The 24362-nt window shown below is 41.0% G+C and overlaps 1 protein-coding gene across 7 annotated transcripts in view; it reads right to left on the reverse strand.

Moving 5' to 3' along the window:
- Positions 1-2347: 2347 nt before the first annotated feature.
- Positions 2348-24362, reverse strand: part of MED12L (mediator complex subunit 12L) — a 362611-nt gene continuing 340596 nt past the window's right edge. For 5 of the 7 annotated variants that reach the window (XM_055569353.1, XM_055569355.1, XM_055569354.1 and 2 more), the window contains 6 exons: positions 20255-20344; positions 18140-18369; positions 16315-16471; positions 13397-13510; positions 4824-4905; positions 2348-3336 (listed from right to left, as the gene is read on the reverse strand). In XM_055569353.1, coding sequence (XP_055425328.1) covers positions 3284-3336; positions 4824-4905; positions 13397-13510; positions 16315-16471; positions 18140-18369; positions 20255-20344 — 726 coding nt within the window. In that variant the 3' untranslated portion in view covers positions 2348-3283. Of the gene's footprint in view, positions 3337-4823; positions 4906-5151; positions 5470-13396; positions 13511-16314; positions 16472-18139; positions 18370-20254; positions 20345-24362 lie in introns of all 7 variants that reach the window. The other 2 variants (XR_008710707.1, XR_008710706.1) reach the window with 2 other exon arrangements.

Raw genomic sequence — 24362 nt, forward strand, 5'->3', positions numbered from 1 at the left:
ACCCACACATCAAAAATGTTAAAAGAGGGGTGATAACATCTATCCCAAATAAAGCCATTAAAAAGCTTTTAAAATACATCGACACTTCTTTATAACTTCAAAATCTAGCTCAGGCACCCCTGGTTTGGAATTGTTCATAAGGAAAATCTTCTTAGGAGGAATCACTGCTTTATGAGCATTTATTTCATTAAGTGAGCATCCTTTATGTGGTAGGGAAATGTTTGGGAAAATTTGGATTGAATACATATAATAAAGTGTCACTGTACTGATCATCTCTACAAAATCTTACTTTTTGTAATTCACTGAATTTATTTATATCACGTGCTTAATTCAACCTGAATTAATTTAAGGACATTATGATTAATCTTTTCTAACTCTAGAGACTAGCATTTTCCAGTGTAATTTCTCCAGCATCTATTTAAATATTTGTCTATTATTTAAGAAGAATTATAGGAGCCTTAATAAATGAAAAATGAGAAAATGTCATCAGTTTTGCTCAAGTATCTCAGCACACAAAACTGAGAACTACGTTTGCCCCTGTGTATCATTTTAGGAAGATGGGGGTGGGGGACACTTCACTGTGTCTTCATCACACCAAGTTTCGGCTTGCTCCACCTTAAGAGGTAACCTGTTTCCTACTTTCTCTGGTTTTGGTATCCGGTGACCACAAGTGATCAAAGGATACTCATTCTAACAGAGATCTCATTCTATTTCCGGGCCAAGAGGGATCAATCAGAGGACAAATGGAACCCTTTTAGGGAGGGGCCTACAGTGTAAACAGGTATTTGAAAGGGATTCCTATGTCAAGCTCCATTCTATTTCAAAGTCTTTAACAGGAACTGGGGGCTCCATTTTTCCTAAGATAACTTCCTCCCTGTCTCACCAAGCAAATTATCAGGTTTTTCCGAAGGACAGGGTTATCCTTTGTGATCATTTCAAGATAAATTAATGCATATTCTAAAAAGAAAACAAAACTCACATGAGAGAGGATTAAGTGGAAGGAAATATAAGAACAGATTGAAAATTCTGGTTTCTCTCTGTATAGTACACAGGGGAAAACCAGTTCTAGGTGTTTCCTCAACTCTCTGTAGAATCTTCAATCATACAGCCTTAGCATATCTTAGCTTTCCCACCTAAAAAATAGGAGACGACAACAAAAAGGTATGCCCCACAGCCTTCATGTGCAAAATGATTAATAAATTAATTTCACTAACTTCTGTAAAATATAAAGTGCATACAAATGCTATGCAATTATAACACTCATTCTTGAAACAGTCTTACTGCTGTTTGCAATATTGAGCTACAAATATATACGATTCAAACTGAAAGTGGCATTTCAAACACCAGTAATTCTTGAAAAGACGAAAAATAACAATCAGGACAGAACATGACTCGTACTCACTAGGCACGACATTCACATTTCGGTTGTTTGTGCCAAGGCAGTCGTTATATATTACTTTGAAGAAAAATAACTTTATGAACTCTATCACTCTGAAAAGGGAAAAAAAACAAGAAAACCAAACCTGATATACAAAACTAGCTGAAATGTCAAGATTCATCTGAAAGCAGATAAAACATGTTAATTTAGTGAAAAGAATGGTCTTTAATGTTTTGGCAAAGTCTTTCTCAGCCCGGAGTAAACATGAAATGAGTGGGCTGGAGTGAAATTGTTTCACAGTGTACAAAGCGGTTCACATGGATGCTGCCACAGCAAAGTAAGCGGACATGGATTTGAGGTCATTTGCATGAGTCAAACTTTGCAATGAGTAACTCACCTAGGAAGATATAAATTATTTAGATAATGATTTGCAAAGGAAATGATCTACTGAAGTTGTACCAACTACATTTTAAAAAAGTAGTTCTACATGGTTTGCTCATTATAGACAAATCTATTCACAGTATGTGCGACTATATTACATGTAAATTCATATGGCAAAAGAAAATGAATTAACACAGAACATGGGAAAATATCCCCCACATGTTTTAAAATGCCCTGCAATTTTTCACATTCAAAATTTTATGCATCTAAGTCTAAAAAAATATTATATGGAATACTCTTAAGTTACACAAACTGATAATAATTTACTGTATTTTTTACTCTAATAGGAGCAAATTACCACATACTTGAACAAAGTTAAAATAGTTACTATTTCTTTATAATAAATTTGATGTATAATTTACTTTACTTGTGCTTTTTGCACCAATTTATAAATACAGTATATGCAATACACAACCAAGACAGACACCAACATTAATAATTAAATTCAAAATAGCAAATACTTACCATATAAAATAAACAGCAAATACATCTCTTATGAAAACCAGAGCCCTCTGGACTTGGGGGCCATACTCTGGAAACCATGTCAAGTTTGAGCACTGTGGAATCTCAGGCCAGCTGCGAGATTTTTTTTTTTCCCTCAAGTTGGCATAAAGGTTCAGGAGAACCAAAACTGGACAGAGTCATTTTTGCCAAATCTGGCAAACAGTTGGATCAATTCCACTGTGGTTCATTCCAGCCTTTAGAATTTACATGCTGTACCTTCACAAAGACTCTGGTCAATGATCTTGCCATGGAAAAATTTAGTACAGCTACTCCTAACGGGTTTCCATGTACCTCAGGGTGGCTCTCACAGAAGCCCTGGGTTAAGTTCTTGGTCTAAGAAGTTTAAGTTCTAAGCAACAATCTGTTTCAGCACCTTTTGACCACAACAAAAGCAAAGAAAAATCCTACATAAATAAGAACAAAGTTCATAAAGTGCTTATGAAATTACAAATATTTTAAATTAGAGCAATGCAAATTCATGTCCACTTCACCACCAAAGGTGACTGCAGAGTAAATGCATCACCTTCCTGTCAAGATCTGACATGCCTTTCAAATCTAAAGTAGTTTGGTCCAGCACAGTTTGCCCAAAAAAAAAAAAAAAAAAAAATCATCATCAATGAATACATAAATATTTTAAATCCACCATAATTCCTTCTTTCTATAACTACGAGATTCAATAAGAGCACCAATTTTAAAAAGTCTGCTACCAAACTCTTCCTGCAGTAGGCCCACACATCTACATTTTTAAACCTACTTTGCAAGTTGAATGAAATGAAACCAAACCACACCCTTTCCTTTACTTTTTGTTTCAATACCTTTGTATGAAATGTGGCGTAAAATATAGGAAAACTTCAAAGAAATGAAAAAACAGACATTTCCAAAGATGACTAATGCAGTAAATGTGATTTTCTATTTTTTCAGTGCAAACAAAAAAGTTTGTATCTTTGTCCTCTTCCAGACTCAGAAGTGTGAAGGATGCCCATAGGGAGTCACTCCTTGCTGTGGCTGGTTACCTAGTGAGAGAAAAAAATTCAAACAAAATTGCAGATGCAAAATTATGCTACATAGAGATGGTATACACGTGTCACTGCTTTCAGTACCAGCCTCAGGAACAGGAGACCAGACTGGCCCGGGAGTCTAACACTAGACAGACACTTGAGTGGCCAGGTCTTAACAGCACCCTTGGATTCATTCTGCAGAGAGGCCAGCTCTACATCACGGTCCCATACCTGCCAGCAAAAGGCCTTGGGATGTGGCTAACTGGCCCATCAAAATTCTCTATCCCTGAACCACCTAAATACTAATATTAAAAAGGACTGTTAAGTATCATAAAACATTAAAGGTTCTCAAAACTTCATAAAAGTACATTAGAGATTCTACTTTAACACTGACATTATAATAGTTGAAAGAGAAGTAGCTTGAAGTGGGCAGTTTCCTGGAAATGGCCATAGATACATCAGAGAGAACTAGGCAAGAGTGTATGCGCGTGAGAGAGAGGCTGCGTGTATGAGACGCGAGCGTATGCCTATGCACATATGTCTATGCACACAGACAAAGAACCATGCACAGGTTCAAAAAAATGACACAGGCTTAGAAACAGCTACTGCTCGCACAACTCTGGTGGGACTGTTCAAATCCAGAGGCCCCATGCAAACAGACTATGGCATAAACGGAGCCCTCTGGAGATGTGCAGAGGGCAGCTCAGCTCAGTCGCCCTTATTCAACAAAGAAGACCAGCGCCACTGCTAATGTCAGGCAGCAGAATCTATACCGTGGTTAAAAGGTGGCTCTGGAACGAGTCACTCTGAGTTTTAGTCCCAGCTGTTGGCTGAGTAACCTTGGGCAGACACGTCAGTGTCCCTGTTCTCTAGTTGTTTTCTCATGTGTAATATGGGAATAGCAATAATACCTTATCACAGGTAAAGAATCTGCCTGCAATGTGGGAGACCAAGGTTCAGTCCCTGGGTTGGTTAGATCCCCTGGAGGAAGGCATGGCAACCCACTCTAGTATTCTTGCCTGGAGAATCTCATGGACAGAGGAGCCTGACGGTCTACAGTCCGTGGGATCACAAAGTGTCGGCTACAACTGAGTGACTAACATGAGGTGGTGTAGAAATTAAGCAAATTAACACATGTAAAGTCATAGTAACTGGGGGCCCCAAACCTGCCCCCTAGTACACTTGAGGGCATCAGCCAAGATGCCCTCAGGGGCATCTAGCTTTGCAAGAAAAGAACCTGTTGTTTCTTGGGGTCCCCCAGATGGAAAGAAACATTCCAAGACTCAGATGGAAGCAACAGGAAAACATCTTTGCTGAACTCAAGGAAAAGACTAAGGGCTTTTGCAGGAAAAGAAGCCTTCAAACCAAGACTGACACAGTAGGGACAGCCAGGACTAAAGCAAACAGGAAAGCAGCGAGGAAGACTGTGGTTTTTGAGGAGTGGCCAAGCGTGTGTAGCTCCACCTCCTGGAAGCCGTGTATTTCTGAGGGAGCGTACTTACTGGAAAGCTGCTTCTGGAGCTGCCGCACCAGGGCAGCCGTCTGCTGTTGCTGCTGGGTCTGCTGCAAGCCTTGCCTGGGGAACTGTCATCGGGAGAAAGGAAAGAGTCAGCACCGATTAAAGATAAGAACAGAAAGCCTGCAGCCATGCCTGGTCACACCTGGCCTTCACCTGAAAGTGTCTGATGCATTCCAAACCCATCTCCAGGTGGGGACGTAGCCTTTACCGGAGGAGCCCAGAGGAAGGAGTCCAGCAGTGCCCAGTGGTTCACAAATCCTTGTTCCCTCACCCATCACCAGCTGACTAGTTGGTGTCACTACATTACAAACCATTTGCAGCAGCAAACTGAAAGCTGCCTGGTGGGAGGATTGGGTCAAGTACCACAGGCCTGGCTTTGGGTGAATGGAGACAAGAGCGTGGGCGCAGAGGCCTGGGCCCCAGTGGGATTGCACCTTCCTGCTTGGTGGAGGAGGGGAGTTGGGTAGGGTGAGACCAGAGAGGCACCGAGGAGGACCACACTTCGAGGCGGCGCTGGCTTCCAGAGTCCTGCGTGTGCAGAATAATCCGAGGGCCTGAGTGCCCTGGTTCTAGCCATTAAGTTGATTCAAGAAATTGCGGTAGTTATTCCAAAGAGGGGGGAAAAAAACCTATGTGGCAGAAGTAAAATCACCTTTGATTAACATCATTCATAGTGCTGATTTACTTTTTTCCTTAACCTTCAGATTTCAGAGTGTCACTCTAGTCTTCCTTTCTACCTCTCCCCCGCTTCTTTCAGCCGGGTCTATGACTGTCCTAACAAAGGATGCGTTCTGATGCAAGGTTATCTTAATCACGTACACATTGGAATTAATTAACTTACCTCCACAGGCCCATCCCCCACCCACCTCAGGATGGAGCGCTGGCCCACTGACCTCCTGACCTCTAAGCGGGGACGGGGTGCACCCTGGAGATGGCAGGGCAGAAGCAGAGTCAAATCTCTGGTGTGTTTTCCTTTGCTTAGGAATAATGTGTTGGGTGTTTTCCTCCATTGCTATGACATCCAACAAATGAGTTATCCACATCCAGGTGCTTTTCTGGATTCCAGGACACCAAAGTGCGTAAACACAGCCCTTGCCTCCTGACAGCCGTGTCCTGACACCTGTGACACCGCTATCAGTGAGCAAAGGGGCAAAGTACCGGCAACACTTGGCTTAAACCTGCACTGCCGACTGACGCTCCACAGACACGCCGGCCTTCCTCTGACTCGCGGAACACAAACCTTCCTCTCTACCAGCTTTGGCAGAACAGCCTGCAGCACTGCCCAGGCCCCTCTTCTTCCATAAATATGACTTCTCTTTTTCCTTCGGGTTGGAGGGCGGGGGCAGGGCATGCATCCATATTCATACAAAGGAAGGCAATCTGGCTCAATAAGTTCCACGACCCAATGTTTTTCACTTGAAAAGAAGAATAATATTATCTGGCTAATTTGGAATTCCAGAGGCATTATGAAAAATTTCTGACTGGAACACATGAACTCCTTGAGGAAAATCATATGACAATTCCAACCTTATCTTCGATTAAAAGTTAATGCAATTATTTAAGTATTTATTTCTGCCATTATGCGTATTTTTAAAGCAAGTGTTCAACACAGTATGATATTGACATAATGATGAATTAATTTTAAAAGCCATCTTTCCAAAGCTTTCTGTTAGCATGCTTTCCTGGCCACCCAACTATGGCAACCTGAGTTCAAGATGAAAAGAAATTACAGAGCACAATAGTGTAAACATTATTTTCTTAAAAGCTCGAAGCAACTTTAAAGAAAAAAATCATAGCCTGCTAACATAGTTAATTTAATCATAACAACTCATGAGCTTTAAAAGTATTTTTCAAATCAATAACCATAATACAGACCAAAGGCTGAAATGCCAAATCTAATTCTTCAGCAAGGGCACTCACTCTTTTCCAGATGCTCTTCCTTCACAGAAGACAAGTGACTTAAGTAAGCAAATGACAACTCCCGATTTAATTTCTAAGCACGGGCTTTTCTCATATTTTCTTTCTTAGAGGAAAGTTCTATTTTCTGATGACACTTCCTGAAAAAGCACTGGTTCTGTTGTAAGTCCGTTTTGACTCTTAGGTACACTTACAGAAATGACGAACCTGCCCACAGGGGTGTTGATGATGACTGTCCACATGACCCAGCTGCTGTTGCCAACAAGGGAACAGCCTGATAAGGAACTAGTAGTCAAAAGCAGTATATCAAATACACGTGCATTTTGAGGTCCCCTGCATTCAATTTCCTCTTTCAAAGCTTTCCATACTTCTCCTACTCCTCTTGACCTCTGTTACGGGTTGAGTTATTTTTCCCCCGAAAGATTCACTAGCATCCTAACCATCAATTCAGTTCAGTTCAGGAGCTCAGTCGTGTCCGACTCTTTGCAACCCCATGAATCACAGCATGCCAGGCCTCCCTGTCCATCACCAACTCTCGGAGTTCACTCAGACTCATGTCCATCAAGTCAGTGATGCCATCCAGCCATCTCATCCTCTGTCGTCCCATTATCCTCCTGCCCCCAATCCCTCCCAGCATCAGAGTCTTTTCCAATGAGTCAACTCTTCGCATGAGGTGGCCAAAGTACTGGAGTTTCAGCTTTAGCATCATTCCTTCCAAAGAAATCCCAGGGCTGATCTCCTTCAGAATGGACTGGTTGGATCTCCTTGCAGTCCAAAAGGCTCTCAAGAGTCTTCTCCAACACCACAGTTCAAAAGCATCAATTCTCCAGCACTCAGCTTTCTTCACAGTCCAACTCTCACATCCATACATGACCACAGGAAAAACCATAGCCTTGACTAGGCGGACCTTTGTTGGCAAAGTAATGTCTCTGCTTTTGAATATGCTATCTAGGTTGGACATAACTTTCCTTCCAAGGAGTAAGCATCTTTTAATTTCATGGCTGCAGTCACCATCTGCAGTGATTTTGGAGCCCAAAAAAATAAAGTCTGACACTGTTTCCACTGTTTCCCCATCTATTTCCCATGAAGTGATGGGACCGGATGCCATGATCTTCGTTTTCTGAATGTTGAGCTTTAAGCCAACTTTTTCACTCTCCACCTTCACTTTCATCAAGAGGCTTTTGAGTTCCTCTTCACTTTCTGCCATAAGGGTGGTGTCATCTGCATATCTGAGGTGATTGATATTTCTCCCGGCAATCTTGATTCCAGCTTGTGCTTCTTCCAGTCCAGCGTTTCTCATGATGTACTCTGCATATAAGTTAAATAAACAGGGTCACAATATACAGCCTTGACGTACTCCTTTTCCTATTTGGAACCAGTCTGTTGTTCCATGTCCAGTTATAATTGTTGCTTCCTGACCTACATACAGATTTCTAAAGAGGCAGGTCAGGTGGTCTGGTATTCCCATCTCTTTCAGAATTTCCCACAGTTTATTGTGGGAATAATAATATTCACACAGTCAAAGGCTTTGGCATAGTCAATAAAGCAGAAATAGATGTTTTTCTGGAACTCTTTTGCTTTTTCCATGATCCAGCAGATGTTGGCAATTTGATCTCTGGTTCCTCTGCCTTTTCTAAAACCAGCTTGAACATCAGGAAGTTCACGGTTCACGTATTGCTGAAGCCTGGCCTGGAGAATTTTGAGCATTACTTTACTAGCGTGTGAGATGAGTGCAATTGTGCGGTAGTTTGAGCATTCTTTGGCATTGCCTTTCTTTGGAATTGGAATGAAAACTGACCTTTTCCAGTCCTGTGGCCACTGCTGAGTTTTCCAAATTTCTGGCGTATTTAGTGCAGCACTTTCACAGCATCATCTTTCAGGATTTGAAATAGCTCAACTGGAATTCCATCACCTCCACTAGTTTTGTTCGTAGTGATGCTTTCTAAGGCCCACTTGACTTCACATTCCACATCACCAGATGGTCAACACTGAAATCAGATTGAGTATATTCTTTGCAGCCAAAGATGGAGAAGCTCTATACAGTCAACAAAAACAAGACCAGGAGCTGACTGTGGCTCAGACCATGAACTCCTTATTACCAAATTCAGACTGAAATTGAAGAAAGTAGGGAAAACCACTAGACCATTCAGGTATGACCTAAATCAAATCCCTTATGATTATTGTGGAAGTGAGAAATAGATTTAAGGGCCTAGATCTGATAGACTGCCTGATGAACTACGGAATAAGGTTCGTGACACTGTATAGGAGATAGGGATCAAGACCATCCCCATGGAAAAGAAATGCAAAAAAGCAAAATGGCCGTCTGGGGAGGCCTTACAAATAGCTGTGAAAAGAAGAGAAGCGAAAAGCAAAGGAGAAAAGGAAAGATATAAGCACCTGAATGCAGAGTTCCAAAGAATAGCAAGAAGAGATAAGAAAGCCTTCCTCAGCGATCAATGCAAAGAAATAGAGGAAAACAACAGAATGGGAAAGACTAGGGATCTCTTCAAGAAAATTAGAGATACCAAGGGAACATTTCATGCAAAGATGGGCTCGATAAAGGACAGAAATGGTATGGACCTAACAGAAGCAGAAGACATCAAGAAGAGGTGGCAAGAATACACAGAAGAACTGTACAAAAAAGATCTTCACGACCCAGATAATCACGATGGTGTGATCACTGACCTAGAGCCAGACATCCTAACCATCAGTACATCAGAAAGTGACTTCAGTTGGAAACAGAGTCTTTTTTTAAAAAAAGGGAAATTTGGACACAAACACGAGGAGAACATCATGAAAGGATGAAAGGGAAGATCAAGTGATGAGTCTGCAAGCTGATGAATGCCCAAGATTGCCAGGAAACTATCAGAAGCTCAGAGAGAGGTGTGGCCCAGGCTCTCGGAGAAACTGGCTCCACCGACTCAAGGATCTTGCACTTCTAGCCTCCAGAACGATGAGACCGTAAATTTCTGATTGTTCAAGCCACACCCGTGGTGGTGTATCATTCCAACAGCCCTGGCAAACAAACACAACCTCACCAGGCTTCCACCACTTTCCAGGGCCCAGACTGACATCTAACAGCCTTCGATGATTCTAAGCCATCTGGCGGCAGGAAGCGAGCCTGGCACATCACCTCTGTGCTCCGCGACCTTAGGCACCGTGCTGGCCTCCACTGCACATCTGAGTATACACATGCAGGCTTGTGAATGTCACCAGACAGCAGGAGGGCAAGTCATGAGGAGGGTGGTGGCATGTTTGCACCATCCCTTCTCCCCTGAGTCTGCAGGAAGGACAGCTGTGAGTGAGTCAGAGCTGGTGTCTCTTCAATAGCCAGTTTACCACTCTATCACCAGCAAGCAAACAAGCAGGAGAGGAAGAACCCTAGCCAGTAACAAGAACTGGATCTGCTAGAGACGATTATAATAAATCTCAGTAGAACTAATAAGAAAAGGAACTGTACCTAAAGATAAAAAGAAATAAATTGTGTTAAAATTGCTGAGGCTTTGTGTCATGGCTCTTCTGAAAATATACAACTAGAACCTTTTTCTTATACTTCTATTTTCTTTCACTGTGAGGGGAAAGGAAAAAAAAGAGCAATGGAATATAAAACAAAATATCCCCAGCATCACTAACTTGCAACTAGGAATGATCTAAATGTTCAACAGTAGGTAGGGTGGTTAAACAAGTAGTAGCAGAGCAGTACTATGGACTGACTTCTTCACAGCTATTCACAATGACAAATACGCATTATATTAATAAGCTTAAGAGGATATGTAAATAAGCATGCTGTAATTAAGTATGCAAAAAAGAATGATACTAATGCAAAAGTCCAAGATCATTGGTCATCCCTATAACTTCTAATTTGGAAATTATCTGAAGTCTATCACTCTAAGTGATAAGTTTCTCAGTTCATCTTAAAACTTAGGATGTACAACACATCTGCCTTTGTACGAATAGCTGCTGACTAGATTATAATGTATTGGGCTTCCCGGGTGGCTCAGTGGTAAAGAATCTGCCTGCAGTGCAGGAGACCTGAGTTCAATTCCTGGGTTGGGAAGATCCGCTGGACAAGGGCATGGCAACCCACTCCAGTACTCTTGCTTGGAGAATCCCATGCACAGAGGAGCCTGGCGGGCTACAGTCCATGATGTCTCAAAGAGTCAAACACAACTGAAGCGGCTAAGTAGCAGCAGCAGATTATAATGTATTGCTCTAAATATCAAAATAAAACATTGTGCTTCTCAAGGTAGCTTTTTAAAAGCTGAAAAAAAAAAAGCCTACTGTGGATTTTACTTTCTATTTAGATGACTGTGAATGGAGGTATTTGTTTCTCTAGAATTATTTTCCTTGGAATACACTGAAGAAGAATCATGAGCCTGACATTACTGACCCACTAAGTCCCTGGGACAGAAGTGTCTTAAGCCAGTGAGTGAAATACAACCTGCTGCATTAAAACATATCAATACTGACTTAGAAGTCAACCCTGAATGTGTGATATATGTTCTCTACACACAAAAAATTATTAAACATTATGAAACTATTAGAAAAGTAGAAAGGTACTAAATTTTGCTGTATGCTGCTACTGCTGCTAAGTCACTTCAGTCGTGTCCGACTCTGTGTGACCCCATAGACATCAGCCCAGCAGGCTCCTCTGTCCCTGGGATTCTCCAGGCAAGAACACTGGAGTGGGTTGCCATTTCCTTCTCCAATGCATGAAAGTGAAAAAGTGAAAGTGAAGTCACTCAGTCGTGTCAGACCCTCAGCGACCCCATGGACTGCAGCCCACCAGGCTCCTCCATACGCTTAATTCTAGTGCAATATGGGACCTGGGTCTCCTCTCAGTTCTGTATAAGTGGGCCTCCTGCTAACAATTATAACGAAAATAGTTTGAAGTTAATTTCCACCCCAGTCATATAATTTTAACTTTGTGATAGAATAAAAAAATTTTTTCCCAGTCAGTTCAGTCACTCAGTCGTGTCTGACTCTTTGAGACCCCATGGACTGCAGCACGCCAGGTTCCCTGTCCATCGCCAACTCCCAGAGCTTACTCAAGCTCATGTCCATTGTGTCGGTGATGCCATTCAACCATCTCATCCTCTGTCGTCCCCTTCTCCTCCAGCCTTCAATCCTTCCCAGCATCAGGGTCTTTCAAATGAGTCAGTTCTTCCCATCAGGTGGCCAAAGTATTGGAGTTTCAGCTTTAGCATCAGTCTTTCCAATGAATATTCAGGACTGATTTCCTTTAGGATTGACAGACTGGATCTCCTTGCAGTCCAAGGGACTCTCAAGAGTCTTCTTCAACACCACAGTTCAAAAGCATCAATTCTTTGGTGCTCAGCTTTCTTTACAGTCCAACTCTCACATCTATACATGACTACTGGAAAAACCATAGCTTTGACTAGATGGACGTTTGTTGGTAAACTAATGTCTCTGCTTTTTAATATGCTGTCTAGGTTGGTCATAGCTTTTCTTCCAAGGAACAAGCGTCTTTTAATTTCATGGCTGCAGTCTATTACATTTCAAGGATTTCTTTAAAAATGAAGATCAAACTGGCCAATGCAGGGGTGTATTAAATTCTTTGGGTTTTCTATTTCCATCTTATGGGGGCATTATCAGCCCATCACCACCTAACTGCACTCTATCCCACCTAATATACTAGAGCCCTGGCCACACTGTTCCTTCTTACTAAAAACTGAAAAACCACCCATCTTTCAAATTCTGTCTTGGAAAAGAATCTACATCAGTGTTTTCCAAAGTGGGAGAGACATGCAGTCATACAGCTTATCTCAGGCATGGTGCTCACTCACCCAACTCCCGTGGCCGAATTACCTGCAGAGTAAATACTTATTTTCACAGGTATTTCCAACACATGACAAGTGATGTGCCCACTACCATTGACAGCAGTGATAAAACGCTTCTTTTTAGAATATGTTCAAGGAAATAGGAAAAGAGGCAATTTAAAGAAAAACAGTAGGTAAATAATAAAGAAGGAATATGGCATTGGCAAAAGTAAAAACTACTGAGGTTTGACACACGTTGCTTGATACTATGCATAACATTTCAGAATTTGGTTTACAAAGTCACAGAAGCAAATTATAAGATTACATGAAAAATTCACAAAGTTACATGAATTCCATGAAAATTCTTGAAGCAAATGCTAACACAGGCTAAAATTGGGAGTTTCTTTCACATCAATAAAGATAATACCTTAGAAAGTACTCTCATGTTTCTTTGGGATTACTCAAAGGAAACTCAAAGCCAAGTACAACAATATACTAAGCATACCCATTATAAGTTATCATTTTAACATTGTTTACAAAAAATTTGGTTTCTCAATATAAACATTTAGTCTATAGAATGCAGAGGTCTAAAGAAATTTGAAGAGGAAAAATTATATGACCTCCTGAACCCTAAATATTTATTTATACCTTCCATGAAAACAAATATACTGACTACAACAATAACACAATCCTTCTCTGATAAAGTTCTAGGGAGGAAACTGGCAGGGTATATTTAGGTTTTTTCAGTTCTTAACAATCTTATGGGACATGAAAAAATGTAATCTGCCTTTGAAGAACCCCAGCAAAAAAAGAATAAAGAAGAAACCCGCACGTTTGGTTTTGAAATGCTAGGCCTTACCAGAGGCTGCTGGGGCTGCATTGTTTGGAGACCAAGGGTCTGACTCTGGGTCTGCGAGGACCCCTGAGGCTGGGGAGGCTGCTGGGGCTGGGGGGGCTGCTGGGGCTGCTGCATCTGGAAAGAAAGAAAAAGAATTACACAGCTAAAGTATGAGGTTAATATCATTCCATGGAGAAGGAATGCCATTGCAACCCACTCCAGTATTCTTGCCTAGAGAATCCCAAGGACAGAGGAGCCCGGAAGGCTACAGTCCATGGGGTCGCAAGAGTCGGACATGACTGAGCGACTATACCACCACCACAATATCATTCCAATTTCCTCCCCAATATATCTTCTATCTGATTATTCTGTTCTAACAAAGATGACATGCACCTGGCTCCTCCATCTTTTTCTCGCTACACATCATTCATCTTCAAGGGCAATACCCAAGTCTGCTCCTCCACACACTCTCAGACTGCTCCAACACTAAGGATCTCCTCTACTGTAGTCAGAGTGATCATAGTCTAAACCACCTGACACTGTCCAGGAACATTCTTTGTACTTAACCATTTCCATTCCTTTAGTGCCATTTGCCCTTCCACACATTTGATCCCATCTTATGCTACCAGGTGAGACAAGGACTGCTCACTAGATATCTTTTCATCCCTTATGACACCCAAAGGAACTCCTGAAAATTTTTTTTTTTTTTAAAAGAAGATTTAGATGTGAGAAGTTCTGGTGTAAATTACCAGCATAAAATTGTAAGCTTATGTCCATGAACGTTGGCTCAAATATATGGCTCTTGGAAAACAGCTCCAAATCACAAAAGAAATATAAACTAGACATCCATCTGGTGGGACACCACAGAGGAGCAGAAAATATTAGGAGGCAGTTTGTCTCGAACTTTAAAGTCTCCTCCACCCAAACACTTCATCCTGATGATGTTAGCACCTGACTTCTTTTTATCTTCTGCATTTTCCACTTGGTTGGCATACTCTCTCCCAAATTATCTTCTTTAGGGCAAGGTAATCAATGGCTCTTGTCAGATGGCATTTTTCTCTAAGTGACAAGAGTCCGGGATTTGGAATCCGAGCTGAGGCTGGGTGGGCCATTTCCACCACGGAAAATACAAGTTGGATCAGAAATACAGCAACTGCAATAGGAAGCCAATTCTCCATTGAGCTCTCTACGAGCCTGTTCAGGAAAAGTCAACCCAACTTTGTAATCATTAATCTGTCTCTTTATGGAGGAAGCTAATCACCAAAAAAGGAATAAGTGCAAATTCGATGCAGAAACCAATCATTTTTTCTAATCTCCAAGGAATGTGCTGGTAATGAAAAAATTATTAGAAGGACATTATCATGTGAATTGGGTTAAAAAGTACATAGTAACCAATAAGTAAGATTCTCAAAATTTGCAGTAAAAAAATACTAGTGGAAGATAGGAAGTGGTAAATAAATACTATAACAACTTTCCTCCATGATTTGGAAATGAGAAATTTTAAAACAGAGGAAAATGTAAACACCAGTCATAGAAAGTTCTGAAACCTATCCTCAGAACTTGGGGAAACTGTGATTCAAGAAAATATCACCACAAGTATTAACAGTCATATTAACAATAGTATTACCAAATAAGTGCTTTACTTGTATTTGCTTATTAGATTTTCACTATACATGTAAGAAGTGGGCACTATAATCATTTCCATTTTACTTATGACAAAGCTAAAGATTAGAGGGCTTCTGACCACGTTGGAGATTATGTGTATACAGTGAGTGGGGTTGGCCATCTGTAGGCCACACTCCCTGAAATCAATTACCTTATCTTTTCTAAATTTTCCACATGTTAACGGTGAAAACTGGGATGTAATTCACAGCATCTTATAATTGTGAAGCGCAGTTTTGTTGAAGACTTGTGTTGGCTTCAATTGTCCACCTGATGGCACTGCCAACCAGAATTCTTTGGATCATACTGAATTCAGATCTGAAACCCATTTCAGCTAATATTTTCTTCCCACCATCAGTGTCAAGGTAGAGACATGAAAGTTCCTCTGCTGCCCCTTTCTGCATGACTGGTTTATTTCTCATTGACCTCACATGAAGACTATAACCTTTGGATACCCCAGTTTTACTGGAGTTCCCATTCCTGGTGTTGCTTTCTTCTTCTTTCTTAGAAATACATAAAAGGACAGTGCATCTTAAGTTGGATTGTTGATAAGGTTAGAGTCCACTGTATAGATTCATCAAGCAATTTCCTATCCAATAACACAGGACAAGCTTGCTGATAATAAAGACAAATGAAACTGGCAAACATAATAGCTTGCATTCCCTAAACAAGGGAGGCAGAAGTCAGAATGTGTCAAGAGGAAGAGTTCTTTACTTAGGAGACTCAAATATTTATGATGAACAAGCAAAGGGGACAACTGTCTGGACACTACCAGAGACAAGATGAAATATCCCTTTGAAATATCCTCCTTACGTCACTCCAACTTCACAGCCCAATCAGACTAGAGATGTTAAACAAAACATTTACAGGCATTACAGGCACCTCTAGAAATATGATGAAAACTCTGGACAGCTCAATTAAAAAAAAAGAAAAACACACACAAGAAATTTTGAACTCAAATCACATGGTCTGTAGTTAAACAGTGACTGGGGAAACTGAGGCTTACACTATTAAGATAAAGGCATCCAGTTACCCTCCCAAACCTTTGGGAGCAGCAAAGCGATGTCTACATTATGTACTCTCCTGCCTACAACAACCAGGTGGATGCACAGAGGAAGGAAGACCCCTGCCAAATTGGAACTAAATGACACCAATTTAGCTCCTAGTGTCAAATACACAGGATTTCTTGGAACTCGGAAATTATAGTCGGAAGTGTCTGTTATTTCTTAAGGCTGCTAAAGATTCTGCCCACAAATCACTCACTCCCAGCCCCCTACCTGGAGGAGCCTCTGCTGCTGTCGAACCTGTGGCTGTCTGGGTCTCATCGGGTCCTGAGACAAGGGCACTGAGGGAAGGTTTGGATGTGCGGAAGTCAGCACCGCATCGATTCCTCCACCCACCAGAGGGCTCTGCTGAAGCGACTGATGATTCAGCCTGGTAAAGAAGAAAACTTGTTTTCAGGCCCAAGTGTGCTGTCAAAGTTTTTAATCAGTGCTGTGGGAGCTGTACATACACTCACAAAGAAACCATCATGTTCAATAATAACTTTGTACAATTCAAATGCAATAAAGGCCAGAAGTTAAGGTCACCTCGATTCTCAGGGACACATGGTATCACCTGACAAAGGACAGCAAGTATACTTACTACTTACAGTAAGATCGCAACATGGATAAATTACTTTTTAAAAATGTTCTGATAGTTTCTAATAAGTGACATTAACCGAGCATTTTACCTGGAGCAGGCGCTGTGGGAAAAATTTGAAATCTGTTATGTCGCTTACTACCCCTACAGCCCTCCTTCGTGTTCAGCAGTTTCGTTAGCCCTACTTTTAAAGTGAGAAAACAGAGCTAGAGAAGCAGTTACCAAAGGTAGTAAGATAGCAAATGGCACAGGTGGGATTTAAACTCAGAACTTTGGGGCTCTGAAGTTCAATTTCTTAGGCAGTATGGTATGTTGCCACTTACTAGACAAATAAATACAATGCATGTTTTCTAAATTTATTCATGTTCCCAAATGTGCTGCCATTAACCATGCCAATTTTCTAAACAGTGATTACTTGGAGTTGACCTGCACTCTTTGACGGTAACACACAAGAGCAAAGCTGCTGTCCATGGGAGAGCAACATTCCAAAATTCTGCAGGAAACTCAATTCCCCTAGACCGATGCCATGCAACAGAATATTCTACGCTGACTGCATCTGTGCTGTCCAGTAAGACAGCCACTGGCCACCGGCTACACAATTTCTGGGTCTCAGGGCAAAAAAAGAATGCAGGGCTCTCTGATCAAAAATGAGTAAGAATTTCAAGGGAGTGACAGCAGAGCATTAATAGCGACCACACAGGCCTCTCTAAACACACAGTCCTGCCTGACTTCACGGATCACATATCTTCAAAGCTGGTCCTGTTAGCCACATGTGGTTAATGAACACTTGAAATGTTACTACTGTGACTGAGAACTGAGGAACAACGTTTTTAAACTTAACTCTGATTAGTCTAAATTAAAACAGCCCACGTGGCTAGTAGCTACTCTAACGGACAGTTCAGTTATACACTATGTCTATAACTTCCAGCTAAGAAAGAACTGAGTAAGAGACATTCATGGCCCTGTTTTGCCAGCCATTTCTGAAGCGGAAAAGGTAAAAATTGAGATATGTAACAGAACTGTTGTGCACACCACATACGATGAGAACTGTAATCACAGGCTTTAAGGTGCCAATCAACATATTCTAGGTAAGGGATTGCTAGGGACAAGCAACAATTTTTTTTATCAATTAAAAAAAGGTTTTAACAATTTAAAACCTTTTTATAAAAGAGAAGGAAAAAAAGAACACTGGAGCTAACATAGTGTTATCACTAAAAAATATTACACAAACACTAAGGGAGATGTGAGTCAAACAACAAGCCTTGAATGAAATACACAAGGTGAGACACTGCTTCTTTTGAACTACAATCTGGATGCTGCTAAAAATGAGATGACAGAATGAAAATGATGTGGAAATATGCAAGCTCATAAGAACAATTATGAAACACTATGTCCTAAGGGAAGCACAGTAAAGATCAGGGTTTGAGTGGCCACCACTGTAACCATTTCCACATGCATCACCTCTGGGAGCCGGTCAGGGGATGCAGGTATGGTGACGCCTGCTGCTGAACGTAGCCGCTCGGCGGCTGCTGCATCTGTCTGAGTCTTTCCATGAGCGCTGGGTTGGAGTGAGCGGCCGGATAGGTTCTGGAATTATAGGTAGGAGACAGGACCACGCTGCCAGCCTGCTGCTGAGGGGTCTGCTGCAAAGGCATCTGGGTTCCATACATTGTGTAGCCCTGGGGCATGGTCTGCAGGCAGGCACAAGGGAAGAAGTCAACGTTTCCATTTACCAGCTTTCCTATCACTAAGACACACAGGGCAAAAACAAAGCCAGGAGGAGCTCCCTGAGATGTGCTGTTCTCCAAGGCTCTTTTAACTCAAAATATGAGGACGACTACTCTGGAGGCCAAGAGAAGAGTCAGAAAATTATAGGATGAACTTGTGTACTGATTCACCAGAAACTTCAATTACAAAACATGAATCCTCATTTGGTTAAGCAATCAGTTTTAAGCTCAGATGCTTGTTTTCAGGAAAGGAAAGGCATGTTTCTGCATAGAAATAATCAGGCAAGCATGCATACCTCTAGTGCACACATGATATCAGTGTTCAACAGAGTTCAAGCATCATTAATGCTGTTTCAGAAAAGCTACACATACTCAAGGCAAATAAAAATAATGGAGTACACTTTCCTAGTATGGTATGTAACTGCACTTCCTTGGGCCTAATGAATTTGCCTAGTAACGAACCAGTTAACAAAAAAGAAGAAAAGTCAATTAACCAGAGAATGAGGGTGTCACTGAAAGTGAAAGTGTTAGTTGCTCAGTTGTGTCTGACTCTTTGTGACCCTATGGACTGCTAGGCTCCTCTGTCCATGGGATTCTCTAGGCAGGAATACTGGAGTGGGTTGCCATTCCCTTCTCCAGGGGATCTTCCCAACTCAGGGATTGAACCTGGGTCTCCTGCATTGCAGGCAGATTCTTTACTGGTAGTCTGAGCCACCATGAAAGCCCAATGAGGGTGTCACTAGTGACTATTTGATACCCTTGAGTTCTGGTTGGACAGTAGCCTGTCTCAGCACTCTATAATACCATCAGGATACTCAATTTCTCCATTCAACATTATATAGTGGCTGTTTCTTCAAATCTTGACACCTGATTTAAATGAAAAGTTTTAGGTTCTGCTGGATCACCATCTATAATATACAGAACAGAGTGCTGATTAAAATAGAAGAGGACCACTCTCCGGGTCCTCTAAATACCACATTTCGAGGTAGCTGAATGGCTGACTTGGAAGATAGAGTGATGGACAATGACTTTCCTGCAGACAGCATGCAGGGATGCAGGCCATGGGGCTTGGTGCCCATGAAGGCCAATCTCAGCCTTCCTTTCAGCTGTGGACACAGTGTGAACTGCTGGCCCCAACTAGAGGTCTTGCCAACATCCCTGGCTTCCTGATTATGAGAGGGGTAGAGTAAAAGGATGCGGAGGCAGAAATGACAAAACTGTTAGAAAAAAAATAGCTCAAGATTTGCATCATATTAAGGCAAACCTATCATTTGCTGAATAACTACCGTGTATCTAGTGCTTCACTAGTTCTATAGGTGGTCTTAAATCCCCACAATGTTCATTATTCTATTTTACGGAGACAGAAATCAAGACTTAGAGTAACTCTTACAATGTTACAAGCTTAGAGGTTGTCAGGAATTTTGTCAAGGTATGATGCCAAGGTCAATTTTCTTCTTATTCTACCATGATTCCTCTTCGAAGCTATCTTTGAATATCATAAAATGCCATCATAAATTACATCATTATGTATTACAATGTAAGTACTATAGGACTAATAACCATTTCAGTATCTATCATCATTATTAACATAAAGTTATGAATTGATATTTCTAATTCATTTCTAATTCTAACAATTTCCTAAAATGTTTTATGCCCTTTAATCAACCCCCGGACTTGTTTAGTAATCACTGGTAAAGATTTCTGTGAAATGTCAATTATAATCTATAGGCAGAAGATGTGACTAAGTTCCATACCCCATAAGGGAACTGATACCCTACTTACTTGGTTCCCCCCTTCAAATAAAGAGCATTAAAAATCCCAGTAGCATCTACAAAGCAAACATGGGTACCTGTGCTTGCTGCAGTCCTGGATACTGGGGGAGCTGAGGGGAGGGCCGTGCCTGAGCAGCAAAGAGAGCAGCCTGGTCCCCTGGCTGGCCCTGGAAAACAAAGCCAAGGTGGCTCTTGATCATAACAGCAAGGGTGTGATTCGAGCTCTTGGTTCATAACCCCAAAAACCTATGACACCAAACCTTACATGAGAACAGCACTTGCAGATTCCAAACGGTGTTAAATACTATTTCTCATCAATTTCCTATTAACACTAGAGGTTGTCACACTTATTATTTCTTCCAAAGAAGACTACAGCTATCCCAGATGATAAGACATACATAAACACAAGTCAAAATATTCAATGGTCTGCTCATCAGAGAGAATCTGAGACAGCTTTCCTGTACACTCCAGGATACAAAGGCCCCTTTAGAGTAAAAGGCATGAGTGTCTTAAGTGTGAAATCTGAAACCACAGACTTGCCTCATCCTGTGCCCATCAATTAAGAGAACACATGGTACATACAAATGGCATATACATCTTCATGACTTTTTAATGATATTCCTTCAGAGGGACCTAAAAATTGCCTATTTAGCCAAGTATGCAAGGGAAGAATTTGGTTATCTTTTATGACTCTAATAACCAATAGAACCAATTAAATTTTATAATAAGTTAATATCAAATGCAAGTCTAACCAAATGCAATATAAAATAAAATCAATTAACATCTGTTCACCAGCCTTAATTTAATACATGTTTTCGCCTGGGGAAACTATATTCCTAAAAGCAGCTATATGTATTTTGTTTTGGCAGCAGAAGCCACTTCACAGAAGTGTGCAGTATTAATCATAGAAAGAGGACTAACTTCTGACCATCCCTTGGTTTTCTCCAGGGCTTACTAAAGAAATAGGATTTATTCTAGGATATTTTAGTATCATTTTATATTCTAGATGTTCTCATTTTTTTTTAAGTGTTAAAATATAGTGATGTAAAACCAATTTTAATGTTCTTGGAAAGAAGCACAGATATTTCTGGCAGGAAAAAAAGGTATAAACATTTAGCTTAAGAGGGAAAACACCAACAATTATTAGGCACCTATTATATGCCAGGGACTAGGCTTCTTATTCCTATCTCCATTTTCTCACAGGAACTCTGCAGGGAGGGAACTTAGTCCCCATTTTCTTCAGGTACGAAAAGTCAGGCTCAGAGAGCCTAGGCAGCTTAGCAAACTCACCCGGTTAAACATGGCCAAGCCCTTAGCGCTCACGTGAGCCTGCCTCCAAAGCCCAGGGTTTTTTCCATGATGATAAGATGCCTTCATATGTGATATCAAGAATGAAAATATTTAAAATTTCATCTGGTGCTTATTCTTTAGGGACATATAGCCTCTTAAATTCACCCCAATAAGAAAACAAAAGGATAATCTTTATTAAGACTTGTTAGTGAGATTCTGAAATGAATGCATACATCAGATGGTGAAGCATTTTTCTCTGATCCCCACATATAAAATCACTTGAGGGCAGTTAAGAAACTTTGGCCTCTCCTAAGGTGACTGACCACACATACATGGACCAAACATAAATTTCTGAAAGTATCTACTATGGTATCTATATATAACAGCTTCAACAAGAATGTAACATTCCAGTGTGGGTACCATGATGATACTCTGAGATTCTAGCTGATTAATTTACTAAGTGTAATTATATCTCTATTTGCTTGTTGTTGTTCAGTCGCTAAGTCGTGTCTGACTTTTGTGACACCATGAACTGCAGCACGCCAAGCTTCCTTGTCTTTCACTGTCTTGCGGAGTTTGCTCAGACTCATGTCCATTGTATCAATGATGCCATCCAACCATCTCATCCTCTGTTGCCTCCTTCTCCTCCTGCCCTCAGTCTTTCCCAGCATCAGGGTCTTTTCCAATGAGTCAGCTCTTTGCATCAGCTGGCCAAAGTACTAGAGCTTAAGCTTCAGCATCAGCCAGCCAGTGAATATTCAAGGTTGATTTCCTTTAGGATTGACTGGTTTGATCTCTTTTCTGTCCAAGGGAATCTCAAGAGTCTCCTCCAGCACCACAATTCAAAAGCATCAACTCTTCGGCGTTCAACCTTCATTGTCCAACTCTCACATCCATACATGACTACTAGAAAAACCACAGCTTGGGCTGGATAGACCTTTGTTGGCAAAGTGACGTCTCTGCTTTATAATACACTGTCGAGGTCTGTCACAACTTTTCTTCCAAGGAGCAAGCATCTTTTAATTTTGTGACTGCAGTCTCCGCCTGCGGTGATTCTGGAGCCCAAGAAAAAAAATCTGTCACTGCTTCCACAGAAAAATACCCCAAGCTCCCTCTAGGAGAGCACATGTCAGGGCAGTGTGGCCATCCAGAGCATACAAGGATCACCCTGACCTATCCAAGTAGCGCTCAATCCTCCAAACACTAAGCCAGGGAGTCATTAAATCAACCAGATCTTTACATGACAGTTCTCGAATCTGCTTGCTCACAGCATCATCCAAAGCCCCTGAAACACACTGCTGTGCTTCTTAGTGGGGACAACATATGTAAGTTATCACTTTTACACAAGAAAAGAACAAAAAATTATTTATGTGAGTTAGAACCTTGAGATCCCTAAGTGGTCTAAAATGCCCATGCCCTTTTTTGGCTTGGAGGTAAAAAAGATAAGATCTACAGATCTTTTCTAGCTCCTCACTCTTCCTTTGCTTCCTAAAGAATCTTATAAAGGAAACTGACTTATACGTGGGGGGACAGAAGGACCAGAACACTAATAGGGCAAGTATCTGAGTTACTGGGCAACATTCTTTTATTGACAAATAGTTGAAACTGTGGAAATTTAAGAAATATGTATTGTAAACTATTTCCATTTTTTAAATCACAAAATTAACATTCAAGAAAAAGCATTATAACTTTGAAAACAAAGCAAGAAGGGGTAAAAAATTTCTATAATTCATGCATTCTTCAGTGAACCACTTTTAGTCCAAAGGTAAACTGCTTATTTATAAATAGACTGTGTTTCTTCCCAATGCTATTTTTTGCCCAACTCACTCTTTAAGTGCAGGAGGTAAGGGCTCTAACATTCAATAGTCTCCCTGAGCAAATCACAAATACCTCACATCAGCCAGCACTCCCTAAGGGCTTTATAGTCCTATTTGCCCTGAACGAAAAATATCCCTCTTTTTCCAAACTGAAATGACTTCCTGCTGTTATCTGGTTTTTTTCCCAGAATAATGCCAGGAACAAATTATTTCAATTTGTAGAGATATTCAATCTGTTGAGTAAAGAATAGACAACCAAGAAGCTCTTTAGTAACTTTTGTTGTTGTTCAGCCGCTCAGTTGCGTCTGACTCTTTGAGACCCCCAGACTGCAGCATGCCAGGCTTCCCTGTCCTTCACTATTTCTTGGAGTTTAACTTAAAAGATGCTGAATGAGGACCAATCCTCCAATGTGGGAATAAGAGAACTAGAAACTGGAAGTTAGTAAAAGTCTTAAAATATTAATAGGATGGTTTTGCTGCATTCAGCAAGGGACCACATAACGTATCATCCAAACTGGGACAGGCCAGGGGAACAGAGCAGAGACCGCTCCTGGCAAATCATGACTTAGGCTCACCTTTGTCACATGTAATCTATTTATCTGCTATTTTCGGAAAACTATCTAGGCTTTATTTCATTAAAACAAAATCAGTTCCTAGCACTGTATCTGGCATATAGTAAGTGCTCAATAAATATCTATTGAGGAAATCTAAGATTTAATTTAGTTTATCTGCTAAAGAAGAGATCCAGAGGTAAATTGAGATTTATATCTCAGCATAAATTAGTTTACCAAGTGCTTTCAAGTGCCCCATGTTTTTGAGTATCATCTTTTGTTTTAAAAACTCACTTTTCAATTCAATTCTTAGCATCTGTCATTCTAATGACTTCTTCTTTCGTTTTATTAGTACCTAGAGAGTAGCTCAACTGCCCTCTCATTCCGCTTAACTGAAACAATCAGAGGCAACATTAACTTCACGTTTTTGTGAGTGTAAAGGGCAGTTCAGGAGGCTGGTTTCTGATGGAGCATTTGTGTCTAGTCAGGTGCCACACTGTGGTCTGGCTTCAGCTCCCCTGGCTCAG

Source organism: Bubalus kerabau, chromosome 2 (genome assembly GCF_029407905.1).
Source record: "Bubalus kerabau isolate K-KA32 ecotype Philippines breed swamp buffalo chromosome 2, PCC_UOA_SB_1v2, whole genome shotgun sequence".
Lineage (NCBI taxonomy): Eukaryota > Metazoa > Chordata > Mammalia > Artiodactyla > Bovidae > Bubalus > Bubalus kerabau.